We start from the raw sequence: 15113 nt of genomic DNA, 5'->3' as shown, positions 1-15113 counted from the left end.
AACTATCGGTTCCCGATCTAGCCCATGTGCAGTCGTCCTTCGGCTTTCCCATTGTAGTTTTAGCGGCCTCTGATCTGTCGGTATATTCACAAGGTCAGGCAGGGATGTTTGTCGTCGACTGTCTTGTTCCCGAGGCCCCAGGACCCAATTAAGTATATTTAGCTGGACTTTGGCTGCCTCTTTCTCTCGTCATGCCCAGACCGTAAACGACACTTGTTCTCCCTCCTACCACTTCTACCTACTACTTGTCCCTGCAGTCTGGCCTTCGCAGTTTCTTGACCATGGCAGAAACTCAAGAGTACAGCCTAGACATTCTGTCGGCGACCTGGGGCACAGCCGACGTCACCAAGACGCTCAGGGGCATGTACGTCAAGGATGCCAACACGATAAAGGCGGACAACAACCTGTTCACGATTTCGCCCACCGTTGCTCTGTTTGGCGATCCGATCCCGAACCAGACCAAGGTGTTGGTGTGTGTCTGGCGCGTTATCCTGTCTAACGGGTCGCTGAGCGCCATCCAGGCCACGACCATCAAGCAGTCCGAGACAGGTACAATCAACTACGACGGGTCTCATCTGCCGTCGTTCGTGGCCCCGACCGACAAGAACAAGGTCTTCGTCGCCAAAGCATACTGGCACACGTTGGACGTGACGGCGCAGGTGCAAGCGCTCGCCGACAACGTCAAGTCGTCGGCTCAGGTCAGCATAGCCTATTCGGCCCTGAAGGCCTCGGACCCTGCGCCGAACACGCTCAAGGCCCTCGTCATCACCTACGGCTATGTTCTTGCCAACGGGGAAGTGCAGTTCGCCGTGAGCACGGCCACGGACACAAAGTCGGCCGTCTTCAACCAAGGTCCGGCGCCGCCGCGTCTCCTGATCAAGTCTGCTTCGTTTGGAGGCGTCGACTGGACCAGCAAGATCACCCCTTTGATCAACCCGATCACGCAGACCATTTCCGTCGACAACTACGGCTCCATCTTCAGCGACCCGTGGAAAGGGGTCTACAAGACGCTGGCCGTGCTTTACCAGTACGAGAACTCTCCGCTCCAGCTCTTGATCGCCTGGGACACCAATGCTGCCATCTCCATCAGCCCTTCCACCTCGGATCCGGCGAGATCACGCTTCTTCAACCTGGACGGACGGCGGGCCGGCGAGACCAACATCATCGCCGTAGTCTGGGGCATCATGCAGGGCCGCGTCGACGGAATCGCGGCCGACAGGTTCAAGAGCATCAAGGAGCTTGGCACCTTCGGGGCGACCAACAAGTGGTTCGGGTTCGACGGCTGGACCGACCAAACCAAGAGCGCGACGGTTTTCTACCAGTACGGCCTCACGGGCGAGATCAAGTGCGTGACGGCCCGCGAAGGCGAGAGGGCAGTCCCTCTGGCCCCGCGCCACCCCGTCCACCACGACCCTCTGCCGGGCCGGGGCCTCCTCGCGACCTCGTCCCTCCCCGGCGACGGATTCACGCTGCAGGTGCCCGACAAGAAGCACTGGCTCTCGATCGACTACCCGTCGCTCACGGTCCTCAGCACCACGACCGACAGCAGCGCAGCCGCCGTCTTCCGCATCCAGCGCGACCCGCCCGGCAGCGCCCCGGTGATGACCGTCACGGACCCGAAGCGGTCCCCGGCAAAGTACTATTACGTCCAGTGCAAGGGCGAGGCCGACGGCGACTTCGTCAACCTGCTGCCGACGCGCGACGGCGCCAGCGAGGCCTACTACGAGCTGCCAGCCGGCCAGAGCTTCATGAACGTGCTCTTCGGCTTCGGCGTCGACGGCGGCGCCCGCCAGGACCCGCGCGTCTTCCGCCTGTTCCCCGGCAACGCCACCGCCAGGTCGGCGCGCGTCCAGGCCCTGCCCATCTTCTACGACACGCCGTGGGTCCCCGACGACGAGCCCCAGTTCTCCGAGTGCCTGTTCCAGCCGGAGTTCACTGCTTCTCACAGTGCAGTCCATGTCTCGCCAAGGGACGACCCGATCGCCCCGCCGATTCCGAAAGATGGTAGGAACCTCCTTTCTTCCCCCTCCCCCTCCCCCTTTTCTCTCCCCCCCCCCTTTTCCCCCCCCTTTTTCGCCACTCTTTCGCCACTCTGTTCTTTCTCTCGTCGTGTTTCGCCATTCTTTCGCCCTCTTTCGCCACTCTGTTCTTTCTCTCATGTTTCCGTGTTTTGATTTTATTCTCCCCTTCATCTCCCCTTCATCTCCCCTTCATCTCCATCCCTAACCCGCTGACCCGTCGTCGCCGTCACAGAGGCCGCCTGCCTGTTCGGCATCGCCACCCTCCTCCTCGACCTGCTGTACAGCGTCCCCAACGCCGCCTTCGGGTGGTTCCTGTCCATCCCCGGCACCGAGCCCATAGTGCGGTGGATGCGCGACCTGGACGCCGCCAAGCAGACGCTCATTGCGGACCTGGTCGACGGGGTCAAGTCCCTCTTTGCCGGCGGAGCAGGCAACGGCACTTCCGTGTGGTCTTCGGCCTTTTCCATGGCCAACGAGCTGTACAACGCGGGCCTACTGTGGGGCTTCTACAAGGCCATCTTCTCGTCCTTCTCCATCCTCGAGTACGGCGTCCTCTTTACCCAGTTCGCCGCCTGGGCCATTGCCCAGGTCGCCGCAGCCCCGGCGCTGGCCGTGCTCGAGGCCGTGCAGTTCGTGCTCGTCGTCACGAGGACCATCACGCACATCCAAAGCGCGGCGCGCAGCTGCGCGGCCATCATCAAGGGCGGCGGCAAGCACAACACACCTGCGCGCCAGCGCTTCGCTAGGCTGCAGGCGGCCGTCCAGGGCGTGGTGTCGGAGATCCAAGGGTCGGAGTTGCATCCGTCGAGCCAGCTGGCACTGATCAAGGCCCTCCGCGGGCCGCATGTTGTTTCCTTGTTGGCGGCCGACGGCGCTGGTGGTGGTCAGGGGCGTGATGTCGCTGAGCTTCGGAAGCGGGCCCTCGTTCCGCTGCTGGAGGCTGATGATGAACCGGTCAGGCAGTATCTCCAGAGAACTGCCAGGCTTGATCAGGACGTTCTCGAGCTCGTCGACACTCTGGCGCCACAGGTTGACGCGGCTCTGGCTGAGTAGGGATGGCCGAACAACATAGTCTGAAATGGAGATTGCTACGTGTACGATTAGGGTCCCTGCAGGTGTCAAACGACTTGAGCTTGCGCGCTAGAGGCAGCGCTCGGTCCCGACCCGACGTTCCACTTGACATTGACCGGGGCCGGCTATGTGGAATCATGGGATGGCGTGAGCAGCAGCTGCTGCTGTCCATGGCCTTCCAAGACCACAGCTAAGTGGCGTAGGCGAAATCCTCAGCGTGACCAGCAAGATCGGTCTATACCATGCCTCACCCCCCAACGGATCACCCTAGCAGTGGATCACCCTTTACACCAAAACACTACATCTTTGAACAACAACAGCGCAGTCAATTGTGAAGCTATTTACAAGCCAAATACGGCAAAATGTAACTAGTTGACTGTTTAATCCATATATCGTGCTGGCACACGAAGTGCACGGCCAGATCTTGTCAGTCTTGCAGCTCTTCTTCAGCCTCTTCTTCAGCGTCGGTTTGTGGAATGAAAATATCCTCAAGCCAGCTGTTCGCTATTTGGTTGTCAGTCCAGCCCTTTTCTGTAGTAACGAAGCGCCAGTTGCAGATTTTCTGCATTTCCTCTTCAAACCACGATTTGAAGGTCTTTTCCTTTAAAAATGATGCCCGGGTCGATGCGGGCCCCCGGCACCGATGCATTCGATGATGGTGGACCAGCCACGACCTTGATCGCTTTTAGGTAGGCTTCCTTCGTCTTTAATACCCCTAGGACTAATGAATCAAGCCCTGTATAGTATATGTAATAGATAATATAACTAGGTATTATTTAATGTTGGAACAACGCGCTAGTCAGCCACAGATGTGGCGGTGGAGGCGCAAGCAGCCACATGTGGCTGTGGAGGCGCAGAGGCGCAGGGCCACCGAACCTAAATAAGTGCCCGTAGGCCACTTCCACCTTCCTTCTTAGATCTACATAGACATCAACAACCAACACTTGAACCACCAGTTTTCGGCCTACAGCTACGCCCTGTTGCTTCCAGTACCGGTACCTGGTGATTCCAACATTTACTTACCAAAGCCCGCCATAATACAGGCCTTACCGACGTTGAAGGTGAGCTCAGGCCTGATCCAGTCGTATTCTTTCTCCCTTATATTGAAGCACCAGTTGACGGCTTTGGGAGGAAACCCGTTAAAGCAATCGGCCTCCATTCTCTTACCTACTTTGGCTCGAATGTCGGGGTTTCTAGCTTTGAAGCTAGAAATCCAGTTTTTCCCTACAGGGTCTTTTTGCCCTGCTTCTTTACAGAGTCTTGAAGCAATACTAGATACCGTTGAGTAACTCGGAGCAAAGCCGAGTCTTTCCTGCTTGACGATGCACTCAATGAGCCGCTTTTCTTGAGGCCCTATGAGCCTACGTTGTATTTAGAGGGCCTCTTGTTACGGGGCTTAGCACTAGCTAGTAGGTGCATGGGCTGCAGGCCCGTGCACGGGTTCTCGCCCACACATTTAGTACGGGGATTTTCCCCTCCTAGAGTTAGCTAGCTAATGTGTTGCTTATGATCGGAGTTGATAGCGCATTGAATTGTCTTTCTAGGCTAGAAGAAAGGTTCAAAGGACGAAGCCGAAGGCTTCCTTATATAGACCCTGTAGCCCTGCGCCTCCTGCCGCCGCCTCCGCCGCTTATTGTTCTGTTAGTTCAACCAACACACATCTTCAAAGGTCAAACGTAAGATGACAGAATAAGCTGACTGTGGCTTGAAGAGTAGCTCAAAGTAACTCAAATCTAGGCGACATAATGCACATCACACATTGTCAACCCAACACCTCTTCTTTGGGGGGGACTCTGTTGAGTCGTCGGTTCAACGTTATATAAGGAACTCCATGTGTTGGAATAGCGATGTTGGTGACCGTACTCTACTCTGGAAGGGAGGCGGTGCGATGCACGTGCGCCGCACGGCCCTCGCACGGCCATGAACAAAGCCAAAGACCCCCACCATAGATTTCTAGAGCAGAACATGAATCAGAACAACTTTACACCCCCCCCCGGTAGTACTACCACTTTTTGACCCGTTGGAACACCTACGTGGTTGGAATACCACGAACACCATGCTTTTGAGCCGATTGACGAATAGAAAGCTTATTATCTGTGACGTCTAGGTACGTATTGACCATATTATCGTCACTTTGTTCAGACATTGTGGTAGTACAAGACGCAATTCACACTCAGGTAGGGGGAGAGGAATGTCAGGAAGCTAATTTGGACTTAATTTGGAGTTATTTTGCGATAATGTAGCGAAAAAAAAGTAGGGCTTCTGGGCTTACAAATCCATACTAAGATTAAACTAGATGCAATTACATAACTAGGTCAATTGTCTACTTGCGAATAGCTTCACAATTGACTAAGTTATTGTTGTTCAAAAAGGGAGTGTTTTGGTGTAAAAGGTTGATCCACTGCTAAGGTGATCCACTGCTAGGGTGATCCGTTGGGGGGTGGGGTATGGTATCCCTCGGTCCCGGCAACCTGGTCCGTGAGTGAGTCCCGACAACCTGGTCCGTGAGTGATAATCAATGTCCGTCTTAGACCTCCCCAATTGCTCAGAACGTGCTAACAATGCAGGCAGTGGGGATCGTATCGTCTAGAGCTTGCAGCAGTTGAGCCACTCGTGGTCGCTCGTACCACTATCTTCGACTAGGCGCACCCAAATTCTGTTATGTGCGCCTTCCTTGCGCTCTGGTAGCCGTGTGATTTACTCCTGGGAGTTCCTCACTTGATACAATACGCCTTCTTTTCCATCATCTAGTCTACTGTGCCAAGTTGCGGCAACTGTCGCCTGGCCGGACAGCCGATCCGGCAGGAACTGACTTCTATTCGCGCCAACACAGTCGGCCTCTTGAGGTTATTTAAAGGAATCAGCGTCGCCCACTCAGATGCTCTCTAAATTCTCGCATCAAACAGGCATCTGGGTTTACCATCTACATTTGTGCCCCAATCACTCATATCATCAGGTATACGCTCACACGCGCAACTCTCAATCTCCTGACGCGTTTGAACCTCGGTCTCTGCCATGCCACCACACAGCTACGTTTCGGACCAGTCCCCGATCAAGGACTACCTATTTCGCGAAACCCTATCACATTCCCCGACCCATACCGAGCAAGGTCTTGGTTACTGCCTGTCTGCGAGGACGTCGTTTGCTCCATCCACGACCGCGTGGGTGTAAAGCATGAATGCGGAAAGTGTGGTACGAGATGTGCGAGACAGCCGACCGTAGTTGCCGCAGGCCGAGCTCGATGCTTGGGTGCCTGATGAGTCGTCCTGGGTGCCTGATGAGTCGTCCTGGGGTGCCTGATGAGTCGTCCTGAGCAGGGTTCGAACTCAAGTTGCCAATCTAAGCCTGCCTTGCACCCCTCCGGCGGACAAGGCCCAGGAGCATATTTGCGCGCGGTCTAAAGTAGCGCCGTGGCATACCAAATTGTTCTCGGGAGCATGCTTGCCCCTGAGATAATTACGGCCTGCAAACGTCCCCGCCCCCGGCCGCAAGCAGTAGCAAGTAGTCAATACAAGAACAATCCAGTTTGAGATAGGTAGCAAACTATAAGCGGAATGGGCTGCTCGCCTGATATTTTGGTAAAATACGAGAGACTATTCTTAGTATAATAAGGTGCTTTCGGTATGACTTATTTTCCACCCGACATTTGCCAACTTGAATCTACCTACCTTCCTCAAAACGTAGAAGAGATTATCTTGAGGAATGTTATATAGGCCTGAGTTCACTTGATATCCGACAATACGACGCTTGCTTTCGGGTGTCTATACCGTCTCGTGTGCTTCTCCTTGACTCGGCGGCAATTTTGTCACCTAGTACCGTCTAACGTCGCCAGTCACACCAGACCGGTAATCAAGGCGCCCCATATAAAGATATGACTTATAGAGCCATAGACTCTTCTGTGTACAAACAGATAAGACCATTTATCACACGTTACAAGATTTCCGGGGATGCTACTCGTGTGCTAGTAAAACTGTTTTAGCTTATCCCTGACCAACTAGAGATAAGTCAGGCACATTGCACGTTACACGTTGGGATCAAAAGAGGTCTCCCCGTGTCGGCGGGAATGGCAGCAACAGCCAAGATCAACGAAGATCATCCAAAATCTTTGCTCCTGCTCAAAGATAGCAGTCAGCTATCACTCCACTTTAGACCAGTTAGACCAGACGGCTGTATCATTTCAAGTTGGTCACCGTTACTCGCACGATCACACTAACATGTTTGTCCTATTGCCAAGTATTCGCCATGGCAGTCAAAGGTGCCTTATTTATGACTTATATTTAAGACCATGACAAACGTAGCAATCGCATGTTGGCCTATAGTGTCACAGGAACTCAAGCCGTTCGGCCTCCTCAGCATCGGTATAAATATCCGTTAGTAGATCCCTTTATTGATTCTTGTTATATCGGTAGTATTTTCATCACAAACAGACCAACGTCATCACAAACAGACCAACGCCAAAACACAAGTCTTAACCAATCATTTACTCATTTATCAACCAATCCCCCAAGTTATTATTTGCTACCCCCAGGGCTAAGTGTCCTATGGAAAGTCAACCTGGTGACTCGGACCGGGAACGGATACAACTTCGGAATACTCAACACGGCCGCCGATTATTCCCCTGTTCTCCCCTTCCAGAAAAAGATAATTCCGAACCTAGCGGTGCTAGGGCCGAAGCACCGCAAGTCATCGGACAAGTTCCGTTAGCAGCTGCCTCAAGTTTCCGATTGTCTTTATTCTCTCGAGGCCGTGGCCGTCACCCGTTGCCTGCTTCGTGGCCGATACGGCCTGCCTATGTTGATGCAGGTACGCAAACAGCCATCACGTCGATTACTCCGCGAGGCATAACTAGATTATCGCGCCGAGGTCGACCCTCTATGAGGAGCCGGCAAGACCTCCAGTCTCGTCTCAACCCCATCCCGCCCAGACTGCTGCCAAATAATATAGCGCCGACGGCGCCGGCGTCCTCTGCCGGTACTGCCGCCGCTATGCCAGTAACTTCCGTCCGTTACTTCCCCGAGAATCTCACCGAACAGATGCGTGCCATGCCGGTCGTACAGCTGCAGTTGATCTCGCACAGGGGCTACCCGTCGCTCGGCCACAGCTGGTCGCTGTTCCTGCCGAGCAACAACACGCTACAGTCGGGGATCCAGATCGACATCCTGCCCAGCAGCGCGCCGGCGCCCGAGGAAACTGAGCCAGGGGTGTATAAAACGACTATGGAGGTGCGGTACGGGCTAGCGCGCAGCTCCCCCGGCGCGACCAACGGCGCGCCGCTGCACCGCGAGACGCTGGGCGTAGCGCCGGGTCTCATAGTGCGCGACTTCGTCGACGCGCTGCGCAGGGTCGGCGCCCACCACTACGAGTTCACCGTGCCCATTACGGGCGACGTGGCCTGGGTCCAGGACCAAGTCTCCGTATTCCACGCCCGGTCGCTGCTGGCCGACGCCGACGAGGTTCTGCGCGCCGTCCGCAACGTCCGCCTCGACTATAGTACGGATCCCCCGCGCGTCCCGTCCAACAGGGGGTCCGAGGGTCTGTACTACCCGTAGCGTGTACCTTGGCGTGATTTGACTATGCGATGCGTTTTATGGCGGTGATAAGTGAAGCTAGGTTGTGTCTTTTGTACTTGAAACTCGAAAACTAATACATAGCAGCTTCGTATATATTTTTCTCAGCGAGATAGACCGTCCTTGGAAGTCGGGGTACGGTTTTGTGCCTACCGTCCGTAGCATCAGGTAGCTCTTTAGGATATCGAAGGTTTCTATTTATTAGTCTTTTTGAAATCGGATTCCTTTACCAGAAATCAGCCCGATAGCGGCGAAGAATGTTACTGAATTTACTTTCTTCGTGACCCCTGATTCTAGTAGATATTTAAGTAGAGGCCAATATCAGAGTCTCGACCCAAAGGTACCACAAATATGACCATATAGTATTAGGTACCTAACAGACTGCCTCTCATGATCCGTAACCGCATGTATACGCCAAAGACATTGTACCTAGAACTTAATATAAAGGCCATACGAGTACTAACTCGCTATGATCTCCCACCCCTCTAGTTATACATGACACATATGTAAGTCCTACGCCAATCGCCGAAATCCCACGCTTGTCCGGCAGTAAATAGATCTAGTACCCTCCCTGTGGACCGCGGCCAGGTGTGCAATTTTTATTGCACATCAAAATCAACGCCAAGCCAAGCCAAGCTTAAAAGCCCAAAGTCTACACATCCGACATCAAACTGTCAACATCCGACATTACACTGTCACTATCCGACCTTATACCCTCACCATTGGACATCACACTATCACCATCCTCATCTGTGTTGCCACGACTTCCATTATTGATATCAGGACTTCTGCAGTCGTGGTGAGGGTCTCCCCTAAGGACGCTATCACTCTTGCTACCACGGCTGCGGATATCATTACGACGACGTGTTCCATGCGGTTCAAAGTAATCCTCAGCAACTGGCGTGGGGCGAACGAAAAACTGATATGACCGGTTTCGGCCGGTCGGCCCGGCCTCGAGGCGAGAAACGATATCGAGACTGCGGTTACGGCCGCCCTACGCGAAGAAGATGTCGGTATTATACTGGACTGTGAAGCGCTCCCCGAAGCTCTGCGGCACGGAGACGTTGGCCCGCCGCACGTCTATAGTGATCTCGGTTCTCATGTCGCTCTTGTGTAGCAGTCCGTTCTCGGACGTCTCCACGTCGCCGTCTGTCAGCGGGATGCCGCGGCTGCCGGCCTCGCCGCCGGCGCCGCGCATCACCTTGCGCGGCGTGCCTTTTTCCTCGTAGGCGCGCTTCAGAGACCTTTTCAGGGGCCTGGTGATCACCTCGGCCAGCTGCGCGGCGTCGCGGGCCGCTGCTTTCTTCTTGGTGAGCTCGGCCTCCATCGCTTTTATCGCCTTTTCCTTCTTAGTGAGCCTCTTGCGACCATCCACTTTGGTGTTGGCGAGTCGAGCCTTTTCGAAGGCGGAAACGGCGGGGTTTTCGGCGGGGAAGCTCATCTCAAAGGCAGCCCTATCGAAGACCAGTGGCTCGCCCCAGATGTAGACCTCTCTGGCACTTGGGTCAGGGTTGGGGGTGTAGGGAAGGTCAGAAAAGTACTCGTCGCGGACGTTCTCGGGCTCATTAGTGACATTCTGGGAGGTGTGCTCTGAGGGCATGCTGGCAGGCTCGTCGGCAGGCTCCATGCAAGTCATGAGGTTAGGATCGACATCTCCGCCGTCTGGAACGTCGCCGACGATGATTTTATTATCAACCGCTTCGCCAGGCTGAATGTTCTGGGCTGCGGTGTTGAACTTGCCACCAGCCATGTCGTGATGGTTGGCAGCGAGATTGCTCTCCTCGAGGAGTTGGGTTTCGGCAAGCTGGCTCTCCTCCTGGCTCTCCTCCTGGCTCTCCTCCTGGCTCTCCTCCTGGCTATTGTCTTCGGCAATATTGGCTTCGTCGCTCATGTATGTGACTTCAAAATACCCCTCTCCGTCATCCATGGTCTCTTTGCAGCCCATGTCCTCTTCGCCATTGCCAACGTTATCATAGTCTGTCGAGGATAAATATCTATGGGACGTTTCATCACAGACTTCTCCGCTGTCGTTTGAGCCATACAATTCAGTGTCCTCGTTTCCATCAGCAGCATATACAACGACTTCTCCCACTCCCAGTCTAGAAACTTGGGCGCTGAGAGGGACGGCGCTCTTAGGTGTGGAGCCATTGATCGCTGTGAACGCCGATCCCGCCACGAATGCCTCCCCGTCGACGTATCCCTCGCCTTGGGAATCTTCTTGGTCCCCCCCTGGTAGAGTACCGTCTTCGTACTCTTTTGGTTCCGTATCTGTGTCACTGCTGCTATCCTCATGTTCAGTGTCTGTTGCATGTCCCAAGGTTGCCGTAGTGGATTGAGATGGAGGAATGCCTCTTGAACGTCCCACGGTTGTCGTCATATTAGATCGAAAGGGAGGACTGTGTCTTGAACGTCCCAAGGTTGCCGTCATACTAGATCGAGAGGGATTAATGGCATCAGCGGTAGATCCGTGAGGTATTCCAGGCTGGTCAGCGGGTGGGGCCGACATAAATTGGGAGGGAGGAATGGCGCCCGTGGTCGAAGCTTCGTGAGATAATCCAGGCTGGTCAACGGGAGGAGCAGCGATAGGCGCGGGTGGGCTGTTATGTAGAGCGGCCTCCATCCAGTAGTAAAGATATGTGGGTTCGGTGAAGCTTCGTAGCCAAATCTCCAGAACATCGTCGTTCACGTATGAGGCGTTGGTGGGAGGTGCCTCGCCGGCGGGCATGAATAGACGCACCATGTCCTTGCCCGTGGGTTCATCGGGCAGATGGACGGCGGCGATCAGCACGTACTTCCGGGGGGGGGTGTCGTCGGTACTATTGCCCTGGAGCACACGGCCAACCAAGCTGAACGTTTGGATCTTTGCTTTGGGCAAGCGGCGGACAACTTCGCCAGGCTGGTACTTGACGCGAATGAGGTGGGGGAAGTTGTCTCCGACGAATCTGTCGTAGAACTTCGTGACACCGGCAGTAGGGTTGGTCGAACGCATGCCAAACACGCTGCCGATATGCTTGCCAAGATCCCCCTCCTGGCTGAGACCGTCCCACTCGACCAGGCTACTGGACGGGTTATTATTTGGAACCCTGTTCCAGTTGCCGCCGGGTTCGCGCTCCCAGTGCTGAAATAGCTGGAAGTGCGGTATGGACCACAGGCTCGTCTGCATCGCGGCCGACTCCATGATGCCCTCGAAGCCCAGATCGGGGGGGAGGCTCGTATCGCCATCCACGTAGTCGAAGATGGCACGCCGAAATCGGTCCTCGCCAGCTGCCGAGATAGCACCGTGTTGGTCGAGCACGTCGGCCCAGGCATGCTCCAGCAGCGGGTTGGTGATTTCGTGGCGGAGGATGAATCTCGCCAGGTTCGTGCTGTCCACGTCGAAGCCGCCCGACGAGGTGACAACGGGGCCGCGCTCGACGGCAATGCTGAACATGTGCCGCAAGGCGAGCAGCACGTGGCGGAGGCCCGACATGTCGCGACTGCCGGGCAATTTATTCGGCAGCACTTCCTGCCACGCTGCGTGGCGGAGGCGCGCCGCCTTGCCCGGCCCGTCCAGGAACAAATCATCAACCCGCGGCATCTTTGCAAGCAGGCTGACCACCAAGTTTGGGGTGCACCGCTGGGCTGACTATGGGTATGTAGCAAGATGGAGAAGGGGATGGATTTCTCATGGACGGCAACGAGGTTGCCAACGATGGCGGGTTTTCTGGTGCGATGCTCGAGGGAAGTTTTCACGGACGGGTTTCTGGCGCGATGCTTGAGCGAAGTTTTCACGGATTCGGTGTGCTACGATAGTTGTTTTGTTTCTAGGGAGGGTGGAGGGGTGGAGGGTGGAGGGTGGAGGGGTTTTGCACAAGGAGGGCGACAAAATGGTGCGGCGTCTGGGTTAACTACCTACCTTCTAGGCAACCTAGGCAGGCACGTGCAGCCAGGAGTTTCTCTTAGAGAGGGGAACAACTGAGGGGCGCGTCACTTTCCACCCTCTTTTTTTTGACTGTGTTTACTTGCCGGAGGAGAGGTCCTACGGAGGAGAGGACCAAGTTGGGACCGTAGGGACTTGGGACTGAACAACCAGGCACCAAGGCGAAGCCAGCTCCATGCCTAGCTAGCTTATAAGCCAGTTTTATTCACTAATTCCAAGTAGTACCAACTAAGAAACTTGTGCGTTTGTGTACGTGCTGGGCTTGAAGTGTCTAAGAACATTACTTTTTGTACCACATTTGCACATCATTATGAAACCGAATCGGAATTTAGTAGCTCAAGTCCTTCCCTTTGAAAAATACCGAACAACTGAGCAAAGTTCATTGGGCCTCTAATCGTAGGCCCGCTTTATTGCAGACTCTAGTTAAGGTAGGTAATTAGGTAGGTAATTAGGTAGATAATTAGGTAGATAATTAGGTAGGTAATCAGGTAGGTAATTAGGTAGGTAATTAGGTAGGTATTAGGTAGGTAATTAGGCAGGTATTAGGTAGGTGTCTACATTCCTCCTCAAGAATTTCGTCCACCCCCATTTAATAACTTCTCCGTCCTCCAAATCCTCGACGCTAGTTCACTGAATACCTACCATTAGGCGCGCCAAATTACGCCCGAGGCTCTTTGTGTTCAAATCAGCCCGGCCGCTACAACTGGCAGTGTATGGATTGAGGCGTGGTAGCAATAGCCAACCAGACGGCCCAGCCAACCAGACGGCCCAGCCAACCAGACGGCCCAGCCAACCAGACGGCCAAGCAACCAGACGGCGAAGGAGAGATGTGGCTGAGCCGCCCGCATGGAGGCGGTCAAAAGTGCCCTTCTCCCCACATCTTGCACCAGGCTGGTGTCTTTCTCCCATTAAACCCCGCCTTCCCATGAATGACGCTAGCGACGTCAACCGAAGCCGGTTATCAAATACAATTCCTGATACCTAGTGGTCTCGACGCTCGCAATCACCATGGCGGCGCCGTCTGGTCCTCCATCTCCTGGCACGTTTGAGAGCAGCAGTATTGCCGTCAACGGAATAGCCCGTACTAGAGGCGAGGGCGACATCCCAAACCTCAAGCTCCAGTACGAGTACGAGAGTGCAGCCGAGCTGCCAGCGACAACAAGTCCTATATCTGAGCTACCCTGTCCGCGGACTCGTCAAACATATCGTCTACCGAGTATCGATACGTTAGGAGACTCGAGCTTCCGGATATCTTCCAGGTTTTTAACCCTGGAGTCTTGTACGTTCCAAATGCCCCTGAGTATCCCACAAACTGCTTTAACGTGACATGACACTGTCTATGAATTGGAACTCTAAGCTGAAATATTAAACTTAGCAAACAGCAATCAGAGCCTGGCAGAAGAGTACGCTGCGCGCCATGACACACATGCCGAGATCCTTTGATCTTCATATCTTAACAGGCTGCGACCGGGTCTCGAAGCTTGGTAAAGAAAAGTGGCAGGCCCTGGTTGACACCTTTACGCCGCTTGTTCAGATCAAAGCAGAATCACAGGATTTGCCCCTCCTTTCCGAAACCCAGCAGGCCGATGAAACAGGAGAAGAGAGACGGTTCGGTTTACAGGCAGCACCAATAGCCAGAGCTTGGGGGACCAAGTTCGGGCCTCAGAGGCTGGAGGGCTCCCTGGACCGATTCCGGTTACCCCGGTCACCATTCGAAAGGCAAATTCGGACGCGAGTTTTGGTGAATCTGACGTGAGTGACGTGGAGAGTGTCTCGTCAGAAGCTCTGTCCTCGGCGTAGTCCAAGAGCTCCCTCCCAACGGGTATTATCCGCGGCGCAATGGACGAGCTCAAGAATCTCTTGCTGTTCGATGCCACACTCGAGCCGCTATATCAGGTAACTATTACAAGAGTCGGCGCCGAAAGGTTCCAACGAACCTACGACGCTTTCTCCTGCGGTACGGCCGGGCTCTTGGCAACGAGGCATCGATGCCCATTCAAGTCCAAGCGGCGCGTTTTGTGCGGTTCGCTGCGCTACGAGTTTCAGTCCAGATAGAGAACTCTATTATCGGCGATAATATCTATTAGCCAGGACCGCATCAACAGCCCAGTCGTGAAAAGTTGCTAGCCTATCTCAGGCAAATGCAGCAAATTGAAAAAGACCAAGACGAGGAGGGCCTGGATAGCAGCGACGACGAGTCGTTATACGATTCAGAAGACGCCGATATGCAAAGCCTCGAGAACGTCAAAAATTTCATGGCCTCGTCAGCTGCATTTTCGAGCATGTGCAGCTCCTTCCGGGTCTGGCTGAAACTCGACGAAGACCAGGGACAGATTCCTCTCGACGATAGCCTGAAGCGACAGTCATCACCTCTACAAAACGTTCTCGGTCGGCTTGGAGAGTGCACGAATGGACAAGGCACCACGTCCATGTCTCAACAGAAGGCTCACTCCGTGGACGAGACGCCGGTTCTAGAACACAAGTCACGCGAAGGAAAATCACACACCGTCGCAGGTCGCTCAGGAGGGACCGAGA

The 15113-nt window shown here is 54.5% G+C and overlaps 4 protein-coding genes across 4 annotated transcripts; 3 read left to right on the top strand and 1 right to left on the bottom strand.

The window, feature by feature from the left end:
- Positions 1-281: 281 nt before the first annotated feature.
- Positions 282-3407, top strand: B0T26DRAFT_866335 (uncharacterized protein; the record flags this gene model as incomplete). Its single annotated transcript, XM_060447816.1, has 2 exons — positions 282-2004; positions 2254-3407. 2 exons carry the CDS (start codon positions 282-284, stop codon positions 3072-3074), a joined length of 2544 nt encoding a protein of 847 aa, XP_060301811.1. The 3' UTR covers positions 3075-3407.
- A 4670-nt stretch (positions 3408-8077) lies between these two features.
- B0T26DRAFT_669397 (uncharacterized protein) lies at positions 8078-8641 on the top strand (the record flags this gene model as incomplete). The annotated part of the gene is made up of 1 exon (XM_060439043.1): positions 8078-8641. One exon carries the CDS (start codon positions 8078-8080, stop codon positions 8639-8641), a length of 564 nt encoding a protein of 187 aa, XP_060301810.1.
- A 1012-nt stretch (positions 8642-9653) lies between these two features.
- Positions 9654-12236, bottom strand: B0T26DRAFT_745034 (uncharacterized protein; the record flags this gene model as incomplete). Its single annotated transcript, XM_060444494.1, has 2 exons — positions 9654-10960; positions 11090-12236. The coding sequence occupies 2 exons, from the start codon at positions 12234-12236 to the stop codon at positions 9654-9656; spliced, it is 2454 nt and encodes an 817-aa protein (XP_060301809.1).
- A 1266-nt stretch (positions 12237-13502) lies between these two features.
- Positions 13503-14527, top strand: B0T26DRAFT_1143 (uncharacterized protein). The gene is made up of 2 exons (XM_060433291.1): positions 13503-13857; positions 13961-14527. The coding sequence occupies exons 1-2, from the start codon at positions 13587-13589 to the stop codon at positions 14332-14334; spliced, it is 645 nt and encodes a 214-aa protein (XP_060301808.1). The 5' UTR covers positions 13503-13586; the 3' UTR covers positions 14335-14527.
- Positions 14528-15113: the final 586 nt, after the last annotated feature.

The sequence above is a fragment of the Lasiosphaeria miniovina genome, assembly GCF_030549165.1.
Source record: "Lasiosphaeria miniovina strain SMH2392-1A chromosome Unknown B0T26scaffold_1, whole genome shotgun sequence".
Lineage (NCBI taxonomy): Eukaryota > Fungi > Ascomycota > Sordariomycetes > Sordariales > Lasiosphaeriaceae > Lasiosphaeria > Lasiosphaeria miniovina.
This window is presented reverse-complemented; position numbering and strand designations above follow the sequence as displayed.